This window comes from Phyllobates terribilis, unplaced genomic scaffold (genome assembly GCF_046119375.1).
Source record: "Phyllobates terribilis strain yellow unplaced genomic scaffold, ASM4611937v1 Scaffold_4__5_contigs__length_816908805, whole genome shotgun sequence".
Taxonomy (NCBI): Eukaryota; Metazoa; Chordata; class Amphibia; order Anura; family Dendrobatidae; genus Phyllobates; species Phyllobates terribilis.
The window spans coordinates 23,851,206-23,875,144 of NW_027362764.1; the positions used below are offsets into that span (position 1 = coordinate 23,851,206).

General features: G+C 49.1%; 1 protein-coding gene across 1 annotated transcript in view; it reads left to right on the forward strand.

Annotated features, from left to right (window-relative positions):
* The window catches only part of WNT3A (Wnt family member 3A), a 299,427-nt gene that overhangs the window by 246,850 nt on the left and 28,638 nt on the right, over nucleotides 1–23,939 (forward strand). Inside the window, exon 2 of the mRNA XM_073677179.1 lies at nucleotides 15,856–16,097. Within this exon, the coding sequence (XP_073533280.1) occupies nucleotides 15,856–16,097 (242 nt within the window). The remainder of the gene's footprint in view (nucleotides 1–15,855; nucleotides 16,098–23,939) is intronic.

Consider the following 23,939-nt stretch of genomic DNA (forward strand, 5'->3'; position numbering starts at 1 on the left):
TAAGAGAAGCTGCAGCTGCATCCCCTCTTCACCCTCCTCCCCTCACAGCATTCATTCCACAGAGAGAGAAGCTGCAGCTGCATCCCCTCCTCACCCTCCTCTCACAGCATTCATTCCACAGAGAGTGAAGCTGCAGCTGCATCCCCTCCTCACCCTCCTCCTCTCACAGCATTCATTCCACAGACAGAGGAGCTGCAGCTGCATCCCATCCTCAGCTTTCTCTCACAGCATTCATTCCACGGAGAGAGAAGCTGCAGCTGCATCCCCTCCTCACCTTCCACTCACAGCATTCATTCCACAGACAGAGGAGCTGCAGCTGCATCCCCTCCTCAGCTTTCTCTCACAGCATTCATTCCACGGAGAGAGAAGCTGCAGATGCATCCCCTCCTCACCTTCCACTCACAGCATTCATTCCACAGAGAGAGAAGCTGCAGCTGCATCCCCTCCTCACCCTCCTCCTCTCACAGCATTCATTCCACAGAGAGAGAAGCTGCAGCTGCATCCCCTCCTCACCCTCCTCCTCTCACAGCATTCATTCCACAGAGAAGCTGCAGCTGCATCCCCTCCTCAGCTTTCTCTCACAGCATTCATTCCACAGAGAGAGAAGCAGCAGCTGCATCCTCTCCTCACCTTCCTCTCACAGCATTCATTCCACAGAGAAGCTGCAGCTGCATCCTCTCCTCACCTTCCTCTCACAGCATTCATTCCACAGAGAGAAAAGCTGCAGATGCATCCCCTCCTCACCTTCCACTCACAGCATTCATTCCACAGAGAAAGAAGCTGCAGCTGCATCCCCTCCTCACCCTCCTCCCCTCACAGCATTCATTCCACAGAGAGAGAAGCTGCAGCTGCATCCTCTCCTCACCTTCCTCTCACAGCATTCATTCCACAGAGAAGCTGCAGCTGCATCCCCTCCTCACCTTCCTCTCACAGCATTCATTCCACAGAGAAAGAAGCTGCAGCTGCATCCCCTCCTCACCTTCCTCTCACAGCATTCATTCCACAGAGAGTGAAGCTGCAGCTGCATCCCCTCCTCACCTTCCTCTCACAGCATTCATTCCACAGAGAGAAAAGCTGCAGCTGCATCCCCTCCTCACCTTACTCTCACAGCATTCATTCCAGAGAGAAGCTGCAGCTGCATCCCCTCCTCACCCTCCTCCTCTCACAGCATTCATTCCACAGAGAAAGAAGCTGCAGCTGCATCCCCTCCTCACCTTCCTCTCACAGCATTCATTCCACAGAGAGAGAAGCTGCAGCTGCATCCCCTCCTCACCCTCCTCTCACAGCATTCATTCCACAGAGAGAGAAGATGCAGCTGCATCCTCTCCTCACCTTCCTCTCACAGCATTCATTCCACAGAGAAAGAAGCTGCAGCTGCATCCCCTCCTCACCCTCCTCTCACAGCATTCATTCCACAGAGAAGCTGCAGCTGCATCCCCTCCTCACCTTCCACTTACAGCATTCATTCCACAGAGAAAGAAGCTGCAGCTGCATCCCCTCCTCACCCTCCTCCTCTCACAGCATTCATTCCACAGAGAGAGAAGCTGCAGCTGCATCCCCTCCTCATCCTCCTCTCACAGCATTCATTCCACAGAGAGAGAAGCTGCAGATGCATCCCCTCCTCACCCTCCTCTCTCAGCATTCATTCCACAGAGAGAGAAGCTGCAGCTGCATCCCCTCCTCACCCTCCTCTCACAGCATTCATTCCACAAACAGAGAAGCTGCAGCTGCATCCCCTCCTCACCCTCCTCCTTTCACAGCATTCATTCCAGAGAGAAGCTGCAGCTGCATCCCTTGATCACCTTCCTCTCACAGCATTCATTCCACAGAGAAAGAAGCTGCAGCTGCATCCCCTCCTCACCCTCCTCTCACAGCATTCATTCCACAGAGAAGCTGCAGCTGCATCCCCTCCTCACCTTCCACTTACAGCATTCATTCCACAGAGAAAGAAGCTGCAGCTGCATCCCCTCCTCACCCTCCTCCTCTCACAGCATTCATTCCACAGAGAGAGAAGCTGCAGCTGCATCCCCTCCTCACCCTCCTCTCACAGCATTCATTCCACAGACAGAGAAGCTGCAGCTGCATCCCCTCCTCACTCTCCTCCTTTCACAGCATTCATTCCAGAGAGAAGCTGCAGCTGCATCCCTTGATCACCTTCCTCTCACAGCATTCATTCCACAGAGAGAGAGAAGCTGCAGCTGCATCCCCTCCTCACCCTCCTCTCACAGCATTCATTCCACAGAGAGAGAAGCTGCAGCTGCATCCCCTCCTCACCCTCCTCCTCTCACAGCATTCATTCCACAAACAGAGAAGCTGCAGCTGCATCCCCTCCTCACCCTCCTCTCACAGCATTCATTCCACAGACAGAGAAGCTGCAGATGCATCCCCTCCTCACCCTCCTCTCTCAGCATTCATTCCACAGACAGAGAAGCTGCAGATGCATCCCCTCCTCACCTTCCTCTCACAGCATTCATTCCACAGACAGAGAAGCAGCAGCTGCATCCCCTCCTCACCTTCCTCTCTCAGCATTCATTCCACAGACAGAGAAGCTGCAGCTGCATCCCCTCCTCACCTTCCTCTCACAGCATTCATTCCACAGACAGAGAAGCAGCAGCTGCATCCCCTCCTCACCTTCCTCTCACAGCATTCATTCCACAGAGAAGCTGCAGATGCATCCCCTCATCACCTTCCTCTCACAGCACTCATTCCACAGAGAGAAGCTGCAGCTGCATCCCCTCCTCACCCTCCTCCTCTCACGACATTCATTCCACAGAGAGAGAAGCTGCAGCTGCATCCCCTCCTCACCCTCCTCTCACAGCATTCATTCCACAGAGAGAGAGAAGCTGCAGCTGCATCCCCTCCTCACCCTCCTCTCACAGCATTCATTCCACAGAGAGAGAAGCTGCAGATGCATCCCCTCCTCACGCTCCTCCTCTCACAGCATTCATTCCACAGACAGAGAAGCTGCAGATGCATCCCCTCCTCACCCTCCTCCTCTCACAGCATTCATTCCACAGACAGAGAAGCTGCAGCTGCATCCCCTCCTCACCCTCCTCCTCTCACAGCATTCATTCCACAGACAGAGAAGCTGCAGATGCATCCCCTCCTCACCCTCCTCCTCTCACAGCATTCATTCCACAGACAGAGAAGCTGCAGCTGCATCTCCTCACCCTCCTCCTCTCACAGCATTCATTCCACAGACAGAGAAGCTGCAGATGCATCCCCTCCTCACCCTCCTCCTCTCACAGCATTCATTCCACAGACAGAGAAGCTGCAGATGCATTCCCTCCTCACCCTCCTCCTCTCACACCATTCATTCCACAGACAGAGAAGCTGCAGCTGCATCCCCTCCTCATCCTCCTCTCACAGCATTCATTCCACAGAGAGAGAAGCTGCAGATGCATCCCCTCCTCACCCTCCTCTCTCAGCATTCATTCCACAGAGAGAGAAGCTGCAGCTGCATCCCCTCCTCACCCTCCTCTCACAGCATTCATTCCACAAACAGAGAAGCTGCAGCTGCATCCCCTCCTCACCCTCCTCCTTTCACAGCATTCATTCCAGAGAGAAGCTGCAGCTGCATCCCTTGATCACCTTCCTCTCACAGCATTCATTCCACAGAGAAAGAAGCTGCAGCTGCATCCCCTCCTCACCCTCCTCTCACAGCATTCATTCCACAGAGAAGCTGCAGCTGCATCCCCTCCTCACCTTCCACTTACAGCATTCATTCCACAGAGAAAGAAGCTGCAGCTGCATCCCCTCCTCACCCTCCTCCTCTCACAGCATTCATTCCACAGAGAGAGAAGCTGCAGCTGCATCCCCTCCTCACCCTCCTCTCACAGCATTCATTCCACAGACAGAGAAGCTGCAGCTGCATCCCCTCCTCACTCTCCTCCTTTCACAGCATTCATTCCAGAGAGAAGCTGCAGCTGCATCCCTTGATCACCTTCCTCTCACAGCATTCATTCCACAGAGAGAGAGAAGCTGCAGCTGCATCCCCTCCTCACCCTCCTCTCACAGCATTCATTCCACAGAGAGAGAAGCTGCAGCTGCATCCCCTCCTCACCCTCCTCCTCTCACAGCATTCATTCCACAAACAGAGAAGCTGCAGCTGCATCCCCTCCTCACCCTCCTCTCACAGCATTCATTCCACAGACAGAGAAGCTGCAGATGCATCCCCTCCTCACCCTCCTCTCTCAGCATTCATTCCACAGACAGAGAAGCTGCAGATGCATCCCCTCCTCACCTTCCTCTCACAGCATTCATTCCACAGACAGAGAAGCAGCAGCTGCATCCCCTCCTCACCTTCCTCTCTCAGCATTCATTCCACAGACAGAGAAGCTGCAGCTGCATCCCCTCCTCACCTTCCTCTCACAGCATTCATTCCACAGACAGAGAAGCAGCAGCTGCATCCCCTCCTCACCTTCCTCTCTCAGCATTCATTCCACAGACAGAGAAGCTGCAGCTGCATCCCCTCCTCACCTTCCTCTCACAGCATTCATTCCACAGACAGAGAAGCAGCAGATGCATCCCCTCCTCACCTTCCTCTCACAGCATTCATTCCACAGACAGAGAAGCAGCAGCTGCATCCCCTCATCACCTTCCTCTCACAGCACTCATTCCACAGAGAGAAGCTGCAGCTGCATCCCCTCCTCACCCTCCTCCTCTCACGACATTCATTCCACAGAGAGAGAAGCTGCAGCTGCATCCCCTCCTCACCCTCCTCTCACAGCATTCATTCCACAGAGAGAGAGAAGCTGCAGCTGCATCCCCTCCTCACCCTCCTCTCACAGCATTCATTCCACAGAGAGAGAAGCTGCAGATGCATCCCCTCCTCACCCTCCTCCTCTCACAGCATTCATTCCACAGACAGAGAAGCTGCAGATGCATCCCCTCCTCACCCTCCTCCTCTCAAAGCATTCATTCCACAGACAGAGAAGCTGCAGCTGCATCCCCTCCTCACCCTCCTCCTCTCACAGCATTCATTCCACAGACAGAGAAGCTGCAGATGCATCCCCTCCTCACCCTCCTCCTCTCACAGCATTCATTCCACAGACAGAGAAGCTGCAGCTGCATCTCCTCACCCTCCTCCTCTCACAGCATTCATTCCACAGACAGAGAAGCTGCAGATGCATCCCCTCCTCACCCTCCTCCTCTCACAGCATTCATTCCACAGACAGAGAAGCTGCAGATGCATTCCCTCCTCACCCTCCTCCTCTCACACCATTCATTCCACAGACAGAGAAGCTGCAGCTGCATCCCCTCCTCACCCTCCTCCTCTCACAGCATTCATTCCACAGACAGAGAAGCTGCAGCTGCATCCCCTCCTCACCCTCCTCTCACACCATTCATTCCACAGACAGAGAAGCTGCAGCTGCATCCCCTCCTCACCTTCCTCTCTCAGCATTCATTCCACAGAGAGAGAGAAGCTGCAGCTGCATCCCCTCCTCACCCTCCTCCTCTCACAGCATTCATTCCAGAGACAGAGAAGCTGCAGCTGCATCCCCTCCTCACCCTCCTCCTCTCACAGCATTCATTCCACAGAGAAGCTGCAGCTGCATCCCCTCCTCACCCTCCTTTCACAGCATTCATTCCAGAGAGAAGCTGCAGCTGCATCCCCTCCTCACCCTCCTCTCACAGCATTCATTCCACAGAGAGAGAAGCTGCAGCTGCATCCCCTCCTCACCCTCCTCTCACAGCATTCATTCCACAGAGAAGCTGCAGCTGCATCCCCTCCTCACTCTCCTCCTCTCACAGCATTCATTCCACAGAGAGAGAAGCTGCAGCTGCATCCCCTCCTCACCCTCCTCCTCTCACAGCATTCATTCCACAGACAGAGAAGCTGCAGCTGCATCCCCTCCTCACCTTCCTCTCTCAGCATTCATTCCACAGAGAGAGAGAAGCTGCAGCTGCATCCCCTCCTCACCCTCCTCCTCTCACAGCATTCATTCCAGAGACAGAGAAGCTGCAGCTGCATCCCCTCCTCACCCTCCTCCTCTCACAGCATTCATTCCACAGAGAAGCTGTAGCTGCATCCCCTCCTCACCCTCCTTTCACAGCATTCATTCCAGAGAGAAGCTGCAGCTGCATCCCCTCCTCACCCTCCTCTCACAGCATTCATTCCACAGAGAGAGAAGCTGCAGCTGCATCCCCTCCTCACCCTCCTCTCACAGCATTCATTCCACAGAGAAGCTGCAGCTGCATCCCCTCCTCACTCTCCTCCTCTCACAGCATTCATTCCACAGAGAGAGAAGCTGCAGCTGCATCCCCTCCTCACCCTCCTCCTCTCACAGCATTCATTCCACAGACAGAGAAGCTGCAGCTGCATCCCCTCCTCACCCTCCTCTCACAGCATTCATTCCACAGAGAGAGAGAAGCTGCAGCTGCATCCCCTCCTCACTCTCCTCCTTTCACAGCATTCATTCCAGAGAGAAGCTGCAGCTGCATCCCCTCCTCACTCTCCTCCTCTCACAGCATTCATTCCACAGAGAAGCTGCAGCTGCATCCCCTCCTCACTCTCCTCCTCTCACAGCATTCATTCCACAGAGAGAGAAGCTGCAGCTGCATCCCCTCCTCACCCTCCTCCTCTCACAGCATTCATTCCACAGAGAGTGAAGCTGCAGCTGCATCCCCTCCTCACCCTCCTCCTCTCACAGCATTCATTCCACAGACAGAGAAGCTGCAGCTGCATCCCCTCCTCACCCTCCTCCTCTCACAGCATTCATTCCACAGAGAGAGAAGCTGCAGCTGCATCCCCTCCTCACCCTCCTCTCACAGCATTCATTCCACAGAGAGAGAAGCTGCAGCTGCATCCCCTCCTCCTCTCACAGCATTCATTCCACAGAGAGAAGCTGCAGCTGCATCCCCTCCTCACCCTCCTCTCACAGCATTCATTCCACAGAGAGAGAAGCTGCAGCTGCATCCCCTCCTCACCCTCCTCTCACAGCATTCATTTCACAGAGAGAGAAGCTGCAGCTGCATCCCCTCCTCACCCTCCTCCTCTCACAGCATTCATTCCACAGAGAGAGAAGCTGCAGCTGCATCCTCTCCTCACTCTCCTCTCACAGCATTCATTCCACAGACAGAGAAGCTGCAGCTGCATCCCCTCCTCACCCTCCTCCTCTCACAGCATTCATTCCACAGAGAGAGAAGCTGCAGCTGCATCCCCTCCTCACCCTCCTCCTCTCACAGTATTCATTCCACAGAGAGAGAAGCTGCAGCTGCATCCCCTCCTCACCTTCCTCTCACAGCATTCATTCCACAGAGAGAGAAGCTGCAGCTGCATCCCCTCCTCACCCTCCTCCTCTCACAGCATTCATTCCACAGAGAGAGAAGCTGCAGCTGCATCCCCTCCTCACCTTCCTCTCACAGCATTCATTCCACAGAGAGAGAAGCTGCAGCTGCATCCCCTCCTCACCCTCCTCTCACAGCATTCATTCCACAGACAGAGAAGCTGCAGCTGCATCCCCTCCTCACCCTCCTCCTCTCACAGCATTCATTCCACAGAGAGAGAAGCTGCAGCTGCATCCCCTCCTCACCCTCCTCCTCTCACAGCATTCATTCCACAGAGAGAGAGAAGCTGCAGATGCATCCCCTCCTCACCTTCCTCTCACAGCATTCATTCCACAGAGAAGCTGCAGCTGCATCCCCTCCTCACCCTCCTCTCACAGCATTCATTCCACAGAGAGAGAAGCAGCAGCTACATCCCCTCCTTATAGTTTGCAGTTCCAGATAAAATATCTGCAGCTCTCACATCATGCATTCTCATCATGTTTCCTCTTACATGGAATGCAGTTTCAAAGAAAAAGAGAGAATCTGCAGCTGCATCCCCCTTTCTTCCCCCTCTCTTCCTATTTGCTGTGTTTTTTAGTGACTGCAGGCATTTGTAAAATTTTGCACAAATCCTGGATGCTGGAAAGCTGAAATTACAGGCAGCTAAGAGTGCATTTTGAAAGGGTCTGAATGTCCTTTTCAGTTCCTAAGATTTCATGTTACGTGACTCTCCTGGGTATTGGCGATTGTGGAAGAGGCATGTGATTGGATCTTGGAGATAAAATCCTAGATTCTGTTAAATGATTCTATCTGTCACCCTCCACCCCATATGGGGGCAATCCTCACTTGCGCTGAGAGTTTTGTGTCATGTAATCCCAGTGACATCACAACTCTTGCAAGCAGATTCTCGCTATATAACAACTCTGCTGAGAGGGAGGGACGAGGCTGCAAACAGCTGGGAGCGAGAGCTCAGGTCGGGTCAGACCGGTCTGGAGAGGTGGAAATTTCTCCAATTATTGCAGCGTGCCACAGCCTGTAAAATTAAATCAATTTGTTCCCTTCCTGAGAGACTCAGTGATGAGTTCACGACGTTGTATAATGCGAGTGAGTCACCGCCATGTATCAGCTCCGGGGATAAGAGATCGTGCACGGATATGGATTCATGAGATGCTCCACATATCTGCCCGATATCCCAGAATTCCTCATGGATTCCTGTATGCAGCAAAGGTTCTCATCAAGTTTTCCCACGATACCGACCGCCTCTGTTCACCCTGAGCTTCCTATGAGCAGCACCAACGTGAAACTACTGTCAGGGGTCTTTAACAGTATTGGTCTTCTCATTCAGGCTAAATAGACCTTTTGGGCCCTCTAGGCTCCAGGGCCCATGTGCGTCTGCAATCCCTGCACCTACTATCACCACACCCCTGGATAGATTTTCTTTTTTGCAGGACCTGCCCTGTTCTGCATTTTAAGGGCAGCTCATATTTTCAGTGGACACCATGTAATTCTTCATTTGCCCTTTGGGGCCACTGCAAGAAAATTGGACTAGGTTCTTCTGCAGATGAACAAGTAATCAACTATTTTATAGAATTCTTAAAAAAATTGTAAGGAGCACATAACCTCCTAAATTTTCTTTCAGGCTCTAAATGGCTACTCATGATTAATAGTATTCATATATGATAACCTCTGACAATATGATCTGCACAATGAGACGTAGTCCACAACTCCAGGTCAGGTCCAACCACTTGAATAAGATGCTTTATGTGGAAACCCTGTGACGTGTTGTGTCATCGAGGCGTGTGAGCTCCAGCAATCAAACTACATTTGCCGGTCGGGCTTCTTGCAACCATGGCCTAGTTATGTAATAATGCACAGAGGCCGCTGCCTCCTAAACATACAGTCAGTGGTTACAGTGATTGTGAGATGAAGAATAACGGACAGTGTGAGGAAGAGTCAGTGGTTACAGTGATTGTGAGATGAAGTATAACGGACAGTGTGAGGAAGAGTCAGTGGTTACAGTGATTGTGAGATGAAGAATAACGGACAGTGTGAGGAAGAGTCAGTGGTTACAGTGATTGTGAGATGAAGTATAACGGACAGTGTGAGGAAGAGTCAGTGGTTACAGTGATTGTGAGATGAAGTATAACGGACAGTGTGAGGAAGAGTCAGTGGTTACAGTGATTGTGAGATGTAGTATAACGGACAGTGTGAGGAAGAGTCAGTGGTTACAGTGATTGTGAGATGAACTATAACGGACAGTGTGAGGAAGAGTCAGTGGTTACAGTGATTGTGAGATGAAGTAAAACGGACAGTGTGGGGAAGAGTCAGTGGTCACAGTGATTGTGAGATGAAGTATAACGGACAGTGTGGGGAAGAGTCCGTGGTTACAGTGATTGTGAGATGAAGTATAACGGACAGTGTGAGGAAGAGTCAGTGGTTACAGTGATTGTGAGATGAAGTATAACGGACAGTGTGGGGAAGAGTCAGTGGTTACAGCGATTGTGAGATGTAGTATAACGGACAGTGTGAGGAAGAGTCAGTGGTTACAGTGATTGTGAGATGAAGTATAACGGACAGTGTGAGGAAGAGTCAGTGGTTACAGTGATTGTGAGATGAAGTATAACGGACAGTGTGAGGAAGAGTCAGTGGTTACAGTGATTGTGAGATGAAGTATAACGGACAGTGTGAGGAAGAGTCAGTGGTTACAGTGATTGTGAGATGAAGTATAACGGACAGTGTGGGGAAGAGTCCGTGGTTACAGTGATTCTGAGATGTAGTATAACGGACAGTGTGAGGAAGAGTCAGTGGTTACAGTGATTGTGAGATGAAGTATAACGGACAGTGTGAGGAAGAGTCAGTGGTTACAGTGATTGTGAGATGAAGTATAACGGACAGTGTGAGGAAGAGTCAGTGGTTACAGTGATTGTGAGATGAAGTATAACGGACAGTGTGAGGAAGAGTCAGTGGTTACAGTGATTGTGAGATGAACTATAACGGACAGTGTGGGGAAGAGTCAGTGGTTACAGTGATTGTGAGATGAAGTATAATGGACAGTGTGAGGAAGAGTCAGTGGTTACAGTGATTGTGAGATGAACTATAACGGACAGTGTGGAGAAGAGTCAGTGGTTACAGTGATTGTGAGATGAAGTATAACGGACAGTGTGAGGAAGAGTCAGTGGTTACAGTGATTGTTAGATGAAGTATAACGGACAGTGTGGGGAAGAGTCAGTGGTTACAGTGATTGTGAGATGAACTATAACGGACAGTGTGGGGAAGAGTCAGTGGTTACAGTGATTGTGAGATGAAGTATAACGGACAGTGTGGGGAAGAGTCAGTGGTTACAGTGATTGTGAGATGAAGTATAACGGACAGTGTGGGGAAGAGTCAGTGGTTACAGTGATTGTGAGATGAAGAATAACGGACAGTGTGAGGAAGAGTCAGTGGTTACAGTGATTGTGAGATGAAGTATAACGGACAGTGTGAGGAAGAGTCAGTGGTTACAGTGATTGTTAGATGAAGTATAACGGACAGTGTGGGGAAGAGTCAGTGGTTACAGCGATTGTGAGATGAAGAATAACGGACAGTGTGAGGAAGAGTCAGTGGTTACAGTGATTGTGAGATAAAGTATAACGGACAGTGTGGGGAAGAGTCAGTGGTTACAGTGATTGTGAGATGAAGTATAACGGACAGTGTGGGGAAGAGTCAGTGGTTACAGTGATTGTGAGATGAAGCATAACGGACAGTGTGAGGAAGAGTCAGTGGTTACAGTGATTGTGAGATGAAGTATAACGGACAGTGTGAGGAAGAGTCAGTGGTTACAGTGATTGTGAGATGAACTATAACGGACAGTGTGAGGAAGAGTCAGTGGTTACAGTGATTGTGAGATGAAGTATAACGGACAGTGTGAGGAAGAGTCAGTGGTTACAGTGATTGTGAGATGAAGTATAACGGACAGTGTGGGGAAGAGTCAGTGGTTACAGTGATTGTGAGATGAAGTATAACGGACAGTGTGAGGAAGAGTCAGTGGTTACAGTGATTGTGAGATGAACTATAACGGACAGTGTGAGGAAGAGTCAGTGGTTACAGTGATTGTGAGATGAAGTATAACGGACAGTGTGGGGAAGAGTCAGTGGTTACAGTGATTGTGAGATGAAGAATAACGGACAGTGTGAGGAAGAGTCAGTGGTTACAGTGATTGTGAGATGAAGTATAACGGACAGTGTGAGGAAGAGTCAGTGGTTACAGTGATTGTGAGATGAACTATAACGGACAGTGTGAGGAAGAGTCAGTGGTTACAGTGATTGTGAGATGAAGTATAACGGACAGTGTGGGGAAGAGTCAGTGGTTACAGTGATTGTGAGATGAACTATAACGGACAGTGTGAGGAAGAGTCAGTGGTTACAGTGATTGTGAGATGAAGTATAACGGACAGTGTGGGGAAGAGTCAGTGGTTACAGTGATTGTGAGATGAAGTATAACGGACAGTGTGGGGAAGAGTCAGTGGTTACAGTGATTGTGAGATGAAGTATAACGGACAGTGTGGGGAAGAGTCAGTGGTTACAGTGATTGTGAGATGAACTATAACGGACAGTGTGAGGAAGAGTCAGTGGTTACAGTGATTGTGAGATGAAGTATAACGGCGGACAGTGTGAGGAAGAGTCAGTGGTTACAGTGATTGTGAGATGAAGTATAACGGACAGTGTGGGGAAGAGTCAGTGGTTACAGTGATTGTGAGATGAAGTAAACAAGGGATTGTGTCAGGCTGCCTTTGTCTCTGCCTGGTTTATAATATTATATCCACTTATAATAGCTATGAACTTACAGGGAAGAACTTGGGTCACTAAAACTCAACATTCAAGTCATAATGGAAATAATGTCATCATATCACTTGCCAACCTTCTGGTGTTCAACATCTTTCTATCCCAGCAATTAGAGCCATGGCCAACCTCATACTCATTGATTGTGTGAAAATGTTGGGCCCACTCACATCTCTAACTTTAACCCTTTTGTGACGCGGTCAGTAATAGTATGTCGTAGTGACCTGGGCCTACTGGACCAGGTACGTACTATTACGCGCACTGCGATCGCGTCCGCACACAAGTGGTGCAGGGCGATCGCCGCCGGGTGTCAGCTGATTCTCACAGCTGACATACAGTACTATGTGCCAGGAACAATGCCGCACCGCTTCCGGCACATTAACCCTCGAAATTCTGCGATCTAAGTCGATCGCAGCATTCCGGGAGCAAGGGGAGGTAAGCACGACCTACTTACCTCCTCTCCGGCGTCCCGCACAGTCTGTTGTTTGTGCCGGGTCCCGGTAGTTGTCATAGTGACCCTATGTCATCATGACGACATTCGGGTCACCAGGCATCAGGAAGTTACTTTGATCATACGCAGTGCGCGATCAAAGTAACTTCTGCCTGTGCAGCGCTGACACACAGCATAGCATAGAGATGCTGCCTCATCTCTATGCTATGCAAGTGATCAGCCTGCAAAAAATGAAAGTCCCATAGTGGGACAAAGTGTAAAAGTAAAAAAAAAGTGTCAGAAAGTGAAAAAAAAAATTAAAACAAATTGTAAAAATATTAAAAAAATGTAAAAAATAATCCAAAAAACATATGTATACTGTACCCATAAATAAATATTATGAAAAAACCCCAAAAAAACAATAAAAGTACACATATTTGGTATTGCCGTGTCCGGAACGAACTGACCTATAAAACTGTCCCACCAGTTAACCCCTTTAGAGAAAACGGTTAAAAAAAAAAAAAAATGAAATAAAACGCGATCAAAAAGACAAATGTAAATAAAAATGGTATCGCTGAAAACATCATCTTGTCCTGCAAAAAACAAGCCACCATACAGCTCCATCAGCCGAAAAATAAAAAAGTTCTAGCTCTTAGAATAAAGCGATACAAAAAAATATTTTTTCTATAAAATAGTTTTATTGTGTAAAAGCGCCAAAACATAGAAAAACGATATAAATGTGGTACCGCTGTAAACGTACTGACCCGAAGAATAATAAAGTTGCCTTATCAATTTTACTACACGTGGAACAGCATAAAAAAAAAAAATCCTGAATTGTTGTTTTTTATTTATTCTTCCTCCCAAAAATCGGAAAAGAAAGCGATCAAAAAATATCACTTGCCTGAAAATGATACCAATAAAAACGTCAACTTGTCCCGCAAAAAACAAGCCGTCACATGACTCTGTCGGCCAAAATATGGAAAAATGATTGCAAAAGCTAGTCTTTGCAAAAACAAAGCGTCTTTTAGTCTATGACAGTTGACAAACATAAAAACCCGATATGGATCTGGTATCGCTGTAATCACACCGACCCGAAGAATAAAGTCATCTAATCACTTATACTGCACAAGGAATGGTGTAAAAAATAAACTGTAGGGTTAGGGTTGTGCTAGGGTTAGGGTTGTGCTAGGGTTAGGGTTGTGCTAGGTTTAGGATTGTGCTAGGGTTAGGGTTGTGCTAGGTTTAGGGTTGTGCTAGGGTTAGGGTTGTGCTAGGGTTAGGGTTGTGCTAGGTTTAGGGTTGTGCTAGGGTTAGGGTTGTGCTAGGTTTAGGGTTGTGCTAGGGTTAGGGTTGTGCTAGGGTTAGGGTTGTGCTAGGGTTAAGAAAAAAAATGATGACGATATGGCGACTAATGTTGAGCGCAAGTGCTCGCTACTTGAGTTTGCATCGGGTGCTCGGGTATGCACTGAGTATCGCGTGTGCTCAAGTGACATCCTCGAGTCTCCGCCTCATATGCTTTGATGCTTTGTGGCCAAAAAAACCTTGCGGGGATTGCCTACCATGCACGAGTGATGCCCGCATGTTTTTTTGGGTGTCTAACAACAGTGAAACATGCGGGGCAGGGACTCGAGCACCCGTGATACTTGGTGCATACCTGAGTACCCGATGCAAACTCAAGTAGCGAGCACTTGTGCTCAAGACTAATGACAACTTATTCAATATAATGACCTAATGTTATCAAATTCTGTGTCATACCTCTGGGTTCAAAATATTCACTATGCCCCTTGATAAAATCCTTGAGGGGTCTAGTTTCCAAAATGGTGTCACTTGTGGGGGGTTTCCAGTATTTAGGCACATCAGGGGCTCTCCAAACGTGACATGGCGTCCGCTCTCGATTCCAGCCAATTTTGCGTTCAAAAAGTCACACAGTGCTCCTTCCCTTCTGAACTCTGCCGTGCACCCAAACAGTGTATTTTCCCCACATATGGGATATCGGCGTACTCAGGAGAAATTACACAACAGTTTTTGGGGTCCATCCAAGAAATCCTCTTAGCCTTGTGAAAATAAAAATTTGGGGCTAAAAGATAATTTTTGTGGAAAATGTTTGATTTTTTTATTTTCACAGCTCCATGTTATAAACTTCTGTGAAGCACCTGGGGGTTCAAGGTGCTCACCACACATCTAGATAAGTTCCCTGAGGGGTCTAGTTTCCAAAATGGTGTCACTTGTGAGGGGTTTCCACTGTTTAGGTACATCAGGGGCTCCCAAAACGCAACATAGCGCCCGCTACTTATTCCAGCAAATTTTACATTCAAAAAGTCAAAGGGTGCTCCTTCCCTTCCGAACCCTGCCGTGCGCCCAAACAGTGGTTTTCCCCCACATATGGGGTATCGGCGTGCTCAGGAGGAATTGCACAACAAATTTTGGGGTCGATTTTTTACTGTTACCCCTGCAAAAATAAAAAAAAATGGGTCTAAAGTAACATTTTTGTGAATAAAGTTAAATGTTCATTTTTTTCTTCCACATTCCAAAAATTCCTGTGAAGGACCTGCCGGTGACTAGGTCGGTGAATAGACAGTGACAATTCCAGTGAGTAGGTCAGTGAGTAGGCCAGTGAATGTGCCGGTGACTAGGTCGGTAAATAGAAAGTGACAATTCCAGTGAGTAGGTCAGTGAGTAGGCCAGTGAATGTGCCGGTGACTAGGTCGGTAAATAGAAAGTGACAATTCCAGTGAGTAGGTCAGTGAGTAGGCCAGTGAATGTGCCGGTGACTAGGTCGGTGAATAGACAGTGACAATTCCAGTGAGTGGGTCAGTAAGTAGGCCAGTGAATGTGCCGGTGACTAGGTCGGTGAATAGGACAGTGACAATTCCAGTGAGTAGGTCAGTGAGTAGGCCAGTGAATGTGCCGGTGACTAGGTCGGTGAATAGACAGTGACAATTCCAGTGAGTAGGTCAGTAAGTAGGCCAGTGAATGTGCCGGTGACTAGGTCGGTGAATAGGACAGTGACAATTCCAGTGAGTAGGTCAGTAAGTAGGCCAGTGAATGTGCCGGTGACTAGGTCGGTGAATAGACAGTGACAATTCCAGTGAGTAGGTCAGTGAGTAGGCCAGTGAGCGTGCCAGTGAGTACACCATTTAGTGGGTCCATGAGTACGCCACTGAGTACACTGGTGATTAGGCCAGTAAGTAGATCAGTGAGTAGACCAGTTAGTGAGTCAGTGAGTGAGTCATGATCTTGCCACCACATTTCACCAACTGCAGATATAATTCAGCACGTGATATCACTTTCCATCATAGCACTAACGCATTTCACATATGTCATTTTTCTTTGTTCCAGGTCATTGGCTATCGGTCAGCAGTACTCTTCCCTGGGGATGCAGCCTATTCCATGTGGGACCATTCCTGGCCTTGTCCCCAAACAGATGCGCTTCTGTCGGAATTATATGGAGATAATGCCCAATGTAGCTGAAGGAGTCAAAATTGGCATCCAGGAGTGTCAGCACCAATTCCGGGGGAGAAGGTGGAATTGTACTACAGTAAATGACAACCTAGCGATTTTCGGACCGGTGCTGGATAAAGGTAAAGACATTTCCTTAGTACATGCTCGTAATCAATGCTTCAGTTGTTATTTTATATAAGTAAGCCATCTTATTGATTATGTGATCCTTTTGTATGGAGAAGAATTGAGGATTTCCAGGCTGTCATTCTAGGGCTACCTTTAAATTGACCAGACAGCTGTATCCACAGAAACACAAGGACATCTAAAAAGCCTACAGCCAGTGTGGAGATGAAGGCTTCTCATTAGAGATCTTCTGTAGAAGACAAAGTCTTGTCTAGTTGTGAGACTTTGCGCTCCCGCTCTTTTACCGGAGCCAATTTTACAGTTCCTGCTTCCTTCAGGAATGGAGGATGAAGGCCTCCAGTTGGCACATTCCCCCATTGTCAGTGACTTTTGCCCCTTACACTAGACTGGAGATCATGGCTTCAGGGCTTTGGAGAAAGAGCTGCCAGTTACCCTGGAATATTCCTCAAGGCCTTACTTTGGGTCCTTTTCGTGCTTGTGTTATAATATTAGTCACAGCTCATTACCGCTGCTAATCGAGACATCCCTGGGAGAATACTCCAAGGGATTCCCAGTGCGTTTCACTGCTCAACGTCACCAAATCTCCTCCGTAAGCCACAAATTGTGGTCTGTTGTTGCGTCGATTAGTTTTACATAATGTCACCCCTCGTCATACAAAGCGTCACTATTGGATATTCTCTGAAGTCTTCAGTTTAGTGCAGATTTATATCCAGTGTCATTCATTGACCGAGGATGACAATAACACTTGGTGACTTTGGAAACATCATCATGACCAACTACAGTCACCGAGCAGGCGGCGTCCGCCATTGATTACTCATACGACTGAAGAAAAGGAAAGAAGCTGCACGACTTCAATCAGTGAGAGGACCTCACAAGTACCGGACGCCGGTCAACTGCTGTGTGGGAATCTAGAAAGCAAGATATAATAAGGAAAAAAAAATGGTCCTCAATGTGACATGGCTGAAAGGATTCCAACGTATGGAAATGAAATTACAGTCACCTTATCCGTCCATTTTCCTACAGAGAAGAAATTCTTGGCCTGCCGGCATGGATGGAGGTGGAAGCAAATTTCTGGGATTGTACGAAATCTGCCATAAAATGAGGAAATTTATAAAATAAAGAAATATCAGTTACTGACAGGGTGGTGACTCAGTTAGTTGGTTTGTTTTAGGGTACAAAATGTAGTCTGGTAACTTAGTTAGTTAGATTCTTGTGGATACAGAAGGTAGTCTGGTAACTTGGGGAGTTGATTTGTTGTGGGTACATAACATAGGCTTGAAACCAGGTTAGTTGGATTTTTCTGGGTAAATGAGGTAGGCAGATAAGTTGGTTACTTGGTTTGTTGTGCGTACAGAAGGTAGGCTGGTAACTTGGTTAGTTGGTTTATTGTGGGTAAATGAGGTAGGCAGGTACCTCAGTTGTTTTTTTATGAGCTCAGAAAGTAGTCTGGAAACTTGGTTAGTTGGTTTGTTGTTGATACAGAATAGGCAGTAAGTTAGTTGGTTGGTTTATTGTGGGCACATGAAGTAGGCTGGTAACTCAGTAACTCGGTTAATTGGCTTGTTGTAAGTACCTAAGATAGGCTGGTAACTTGGTTAGTTGGTTTGTTGTGGGTACAGAAGGTAGGCTGGTAACTTGGTTACTTGGTTTGTTGTGAGTACGGAAGGTAGGCTGGTAACTTGATTAGTTGGTTTGTTGTGAGTACAGAAGGTAGGCTGGTAACTTGGTTAGTTGGTTTGTTGTGGGTGCACAAGGTAGGCTGGTAACTTGGTTACTTGGTTTGTTGTGAGTACAGAAGGTAGGCTGGTAACTTGGTTAGTTGGTTTGTTGTGGGTACACAAGGTAGGCTAATAACTCAGTTAGTTGGTTTGTTTTGGAGTCCAAAATGTAGGCCGGAATCTCGGTTAGTTGATTTGTTGTGAGTACAGAAGTTAGGCTGGTAACTTGGTTAGTTGGTTTGTTCTGGCTACAAAAAGTCGGTTGGTAACTCAGTCTGGCTCATGGTCTCGTGATGCAGCCATGATTTCGCATACGGTCAGACATTGTGAAACGTTCGTTAATCAGCCATGCGGAGACTCCAAGCTTCAGCTTTTCCTTCCAGAATTCATTGCTTGAAGGTGCCATGTTCTAATAATCTGCAGGAGCCAAACAGTCGACCCCAGACTCGAGGTTACGACCTGCGACCTGAGGAAGAGGAACGGTGACCGTTCAGGATGTGTTCGGGGGGCTCCTCTTTTCAGAAATCCGTGTTTCTTTTTTTCTGTGGGAGGCGATGGCACCAGCATTTTTTGGAAAAGTTTCTGTAGAAGAAGTTGACAGGAGACCCTGGTCCACTCCCTGCTGGGATATGCCGCAAACACAATATCTCCAAGACCATGAGATTAAGCCGAAGAGAAAAAAGTGGAACACTCGCCCACAATTCACACGCCCTTTAGATTGTTTTATGAAACCATTTCAATAGGGATTTCCCTTTTGGCTGACAACGAGGCCCTTCCAATGCATAGTTCTAGGTTGCTATGACTTAGTTGGTCCTTGCTAATCACTGCTGAGGGTGAATTTCATATAAAATATCTGGGTCCATTGTGCATTTAATGTGGCGTGACAGTGGCAGCACAAAGGGGGATTCATTCTCCCAGCAGGTAATAAGGACGATTTGCCATACCGGTCGGGCAGGGTTAAGGGGAATTGTCACATGTGACCAGACCTCTCAAACACAACCTCCCATTCAGCCCTCAGGTGGGCCTGGTGCAGTCCTATTGTCCCCACACTTTTCTTCCAATTTTCAGTTGTCACAAGCAGATATCCTATTGATCGAGGGATGGGATTGGAGACCTTTTCACCCCTCGTCTTCCTCTGCTGTGAACCATCGGTTATGACTTTTTTTTCTTGGATTTTTATAATCCAGATATAATTAGAGTCTGATATAAAGATCGGTACGCGAGACATCGACCGAGCCCAAGTTCTACCGGCCCCAAAAATAGAGACTGTTTCTCCCAGGTTACAATATTTTCTTACCTCGCGAAGCAAACCTGCGAGATGCCTGCAATAATTATTGAAGTCACCGTCCACAATTAAAATCTGTTCACATTCATAAATGCCGGGATCATATCGATGAGCAGCGAAGGAAGATCTCACCTGAGGAAGACCATGAAGCAAAGAACCCATCATAGATCTGTCTACAGGGCTGTAATAACTGCACATTTCAGGCCTGTGTCTCGGAGACAGACGACACTTCTTCATGAGACATCCCGGGCAGTTGTGTCAGACAATATACAACTTTTCCACTTCCAGATTAGGAGTCCGTATGTTTAAATGAGGGCCCGATGCTATTTATTGATGTGTTTACTCCTGGTGTCAGCCACATTGCTCCTCACAGACGGTGGTCACGGAGGGGCTAAGACAAGGACATTAAGGTCCGGGTCTTTCTGTCCGGTCACGTCGCAGCCTGTTCTCTGCTCCAGTGAGGAGGACCTGGCAGCGGATATAACTTGGCTTGATAACTTCATTACGGAGAAGGTCTACTGGTGACAGAAACTTTCTGGATTGAGTTCAGGGTAACGGTATTTCTAGCGCTTGTTCTATGTTCTATTGTTAAAAAACAAACAAAGTCCTGACTGCGAGCCGAGAGTCAGACAATCCCATCAGTGTAATAGTAACGACCGAGGTACCGCGTGCCAACTCCGAGAGGATCCACACCGACCAACGTGACCGTCACTGAGAGATCTGCTCACAAAGACATTACACAGCCATGCACATGTACACTCACACTGACACTAACAGACACCTGTATACTGACACTGACAGTAATAGACACCTGTATACTGACACTGACACTAACAGACACCTGTATACTGACACTGACAGTAATAGACACCTGTATACTGACACTGACACTAACAGACACCTGTATACTGACACTGACAGTAATAGACACCTGTATACTGACACTAACAGACACCTGTATACTGACACTAACAGACACCTGTATACTGACACTGACACTAACAGACACCTGTATACTGACACTGACACTAATAGTCACCTGTATACTGACACTGACAGTAATAGACACCTGTATGACGCGCCCCTGGGCCTGAGTCGCGCAGCGTTGCGCACGCGGGAGCCTACCCGGAGCCGGATCGGATAGGGGTAGTAGTCTCGTGGCGATGACCCGGTCCGTGCCCAGGGAGTCAGACTAAGTGGCGGTATATTAGCAGTAGATGTAGGACGACTACGCCACCCGTTGAATGCAGCTATGGAGCTGCCGCTGCAGGGCAGACCGCTGAGGCCGGTGGAAGGATGGTGCAGCGTGGATGGTATAACCCCCAACGGGAGGGGTATGGCCTCAGGGCAGCCGACGTGGATGATGGGGGTAGTAGGAACCACTCAGAGACGATGCGGTGTAGTTCAGGGTCTTTACTGGTGACAAAGATAGACCCTCCCGGAGTACTGGCTAGCGGTCGGGGCCTGGTCAGTCCTTGAGCAGATGGGATCCCCCTTGGCCAGGCGGAGTTGTAGGCCTCCCCAACTAATTGTACTCTTCTGGCTTCCTTGCTAGAGGCGGGTAAAGGTAGCCCACGTCCCTGAGTGTACCGTGTGGTGCTCACCCGTATGGCCGGTGACTCGGGGCCTTCTAGTGGCTTCCGCTCCACGACGGCGGTGCTGGTCCCACGCGTGTGACCGTGCCTTCGGGTTTCTTGGCCAGAGGACCTGAAATCCCCTGCCGGGCGGTTTCTGCTGCTGGGTCTGGGTTAATCCCCACAGCCTCGGACTCCGGGTCCGGTGGTAACTCTTCAATCAGGGCGAGCTCTTCAGCTGCCAGCCTCTGATTCCTTTTAGCACTGCTCCCACTGAGCTCCTGATCTTTCTTTCCTATGCTGCTCCTCTTCTTCTCTCTACTCTACTCACTAACCCTGCCTCAGCCCCAGCTTTATATAGGGGAAGTTCTTCCCCTCCCAGGACTGGGCAGGAGGTGTGGCATGCATAGGATTCCTGACCAAGAGACCTCCCACCTGCTCTCAGACATAACATTGCTATTACTGTGGAGACCAGACCCTTGGGGTGCCACATTCCCCCCTAGTGAAAGTTAGTACTTCGGGACTAAACATACTTTTGTAAACATAACAAGGTGCAAACAATAACATTCTAATAGAGACAACACATAAGGTGGTCACGGCGTGTCCGCAACCGGGTGTAACTTTTGAGGAAAACAAGGGTGTCCATTTCACCAACACAGGGAGACGTAACCAGGTAGGGGTCTGTCCTGCCCCGAGTCCTTAACAGTCTTTCAGTCCGTCCTGGGTTACGCTCCAACTATATGCACAAAGGATTCCCGGTAAATCCACCAAAGACTCCTATAAATAACTAGAAACACATAATTATACACAAGCAACAATAAACAGGTAAACATTAATAAAATAGCTTGAACATTTTAGATCCTCCACCGTATGGGCAGCTGGCCTCTAGTGACCCTAGTGGACCTACGGAGCTGGTTGATTGGTCCTGAGCTACAGGGTATAGGAGCTGTCAAGGGTAAACTGGGCAGCCGTCTATGGACTCTTTGGCTCACTAGGGGTATGGCAGGCTCACTATAAGCAGAGGGTTGATTTTCCTGGTCTGCTTGTGTGGGGCCTTCTGCCTCCTGGACCGGCTGTTCTTCCAGTTCTACCTGTGTCTCCGTAGGCACTTGGGATGCTGGTTGGAGGAACGTGAGGACGGGTACCACAACAGCACTATTGACTTGAGTCCAAGACCGAGGGAAGTCTCCGAGCACAGTACTAACCATATCTTCCCTTTCCTCTACGGGTCGAGGGTCCTCTTGTTCCTTTTCAGGGTTCCGTAGCTGTTCGGGACACTTCTTTAGGTGATCCCGGGATACAATGGCTGTGGTTTCCCCTCCGTCTTTACTGATTGTACAGATCTTCGGGTTGTCGTGGCTTGAGGGCAGTACGGTGTACGGGTCCTTCTCCCATTGGTCGTCCAACTTGTGGAGCCGTCTTTTCCTCTTCAAGACCTGCTCTCCGGGCACCAGGGGAACAGCGGGAGCATACTGGTTGTAAGTTTTCTCTTGTCTTTCCCTAGCTTGACAGAGACTACGCTCCACGCTCTCCTGTACTTTTCGGTATTGCTGCTGCCTCTCTGTGTCCCAGTTGGCTTCTGGTGAAGTGTCCTCGGGTGTCAGGACTCCCATCTCCAGATCAACAGGAAGCTTACCAGGTCTTGCCCTCATTAGGTAAGCCGGGGTACAGTTGGTGGAACCTACAGGGATGTGGTTGTATAGGTCCACCAGGTCGGGCAGCTTCTCAGGCCACAGACTGCGTTCCTCCAGGGGCAATGTTTTCAGGAGATCTATCACCACCTGGTTCATTTTCTCACAAAGTCCATTAGTTTGCGGGTGATAGGGTGTTGTTCTTATCTTCCGGCATCCATACAGGGTGCAGAACTCCTGGAAGACCTCCGCTTCAAAGGCAGGCCCCTGGTCCGTCAGCACCTGCTCCGGGTATCCATGCGGACGGCAGAAGTGCTGCTGGAAGGCTCTAGCTGCTGTGTGAGCCGTTAAGTCCTTGACGGGGACGACAACCAAGAACCGGGAGTAGTGATCCACGATGGTTAACGCGTAGACGTAGCCACTTCTGCTTGGGGTCAGTTTTACATGATCCAAGGCTACCAGTTCCAACGGCTGTCTGGTGATGATGGACCGCAGGGGAGTCTTCTGGCTGGCACGGTCCCTCCTTCTTAAGTTGCATGGGCCACAATCTCTGCACCACCTCTCGATGGTTCCTCTCATGCCTACCCAATGGAACCGCCCGCGCAGCAGAAACTCCAGCTTCTTCCATCCGAAATGCCCAGCTCCGTCGTGGTATGCCTCCATCACCATAGCTGCGTCTCTTCTTGGCACCACTACTTGCCAGATTAGTTCATGCGTCCGGGAGTTAACCATTCTGCGGCACAACTTTCCCTTATAAAGGAACAGTCGACTCTTCTCAGCCCACAGTTGCTTGGCTTCCTCCGGAGCGTCTGGGTCAAGGCGTGCATCTGGCCGAGTCAGCATCTCCTTTACCAGACGGACGGCAGGGTCACTGTCTTGCGTCTCCACCCAGTTGTAATGAGGTAAGGGGTTGAACGTAGCGGTTTGCTTACTTCTTACACGGTGGGAATACTGAATAGTCCCATGACGGTGGAACGCGGGGAGCTCAACTTCTTCCAGTTCCTCTGAATCTTCCCCTACGTCCGGTAGGTTTGGCATCCTGGACAGGGCGTCTGCGTTGGTATTGGAGCGTCCTGCCCGGTATTTGATTGTAAACTCATAGTTGGACAAGCGGGCCATCCATCTCTGCTCTAGGGCACCGAGTCTTGCAGTGTCCAGGTGTGTCAACGGGTTGTTATCCGTGTACACGGTGAACCGAGAAGAAGCGAGGTAGTGCTTAAAGCGTTCGGTGACTGCCCACACCACTGCCAGGAACTCTAGCTTAAATGAGCTGTAATTCTCAGGGTTTCTTTCGGTGGGTCGCAGTTTTCGGCTGGCGTAAGCAATTACCCGTTCTTTCCCCTGCTGGATCTGGGATAGTACAGCTCCTAGCCCGATGTTACTGGCGTCGGTGTAGAGGATAAAGGGCTGGCTATAATCAGGGTACACCAGGATTTCATCCCCCGTGAGGGCCATCTTCAGCTGGCGGAAGGACTCTTCTTCCAACTTCTCCCATCTGAAGGGCGGCTTCTGGTTCTTGGCCTTCTTGGACTGGCCTATCAGGAGGTCCTGCATAGGAGCTGCCTTTTTGGTGAAACCGGGAATGAACCTTCGGTAGTAGCCTACCAACCCGAGGAACTGCCTCACTTCC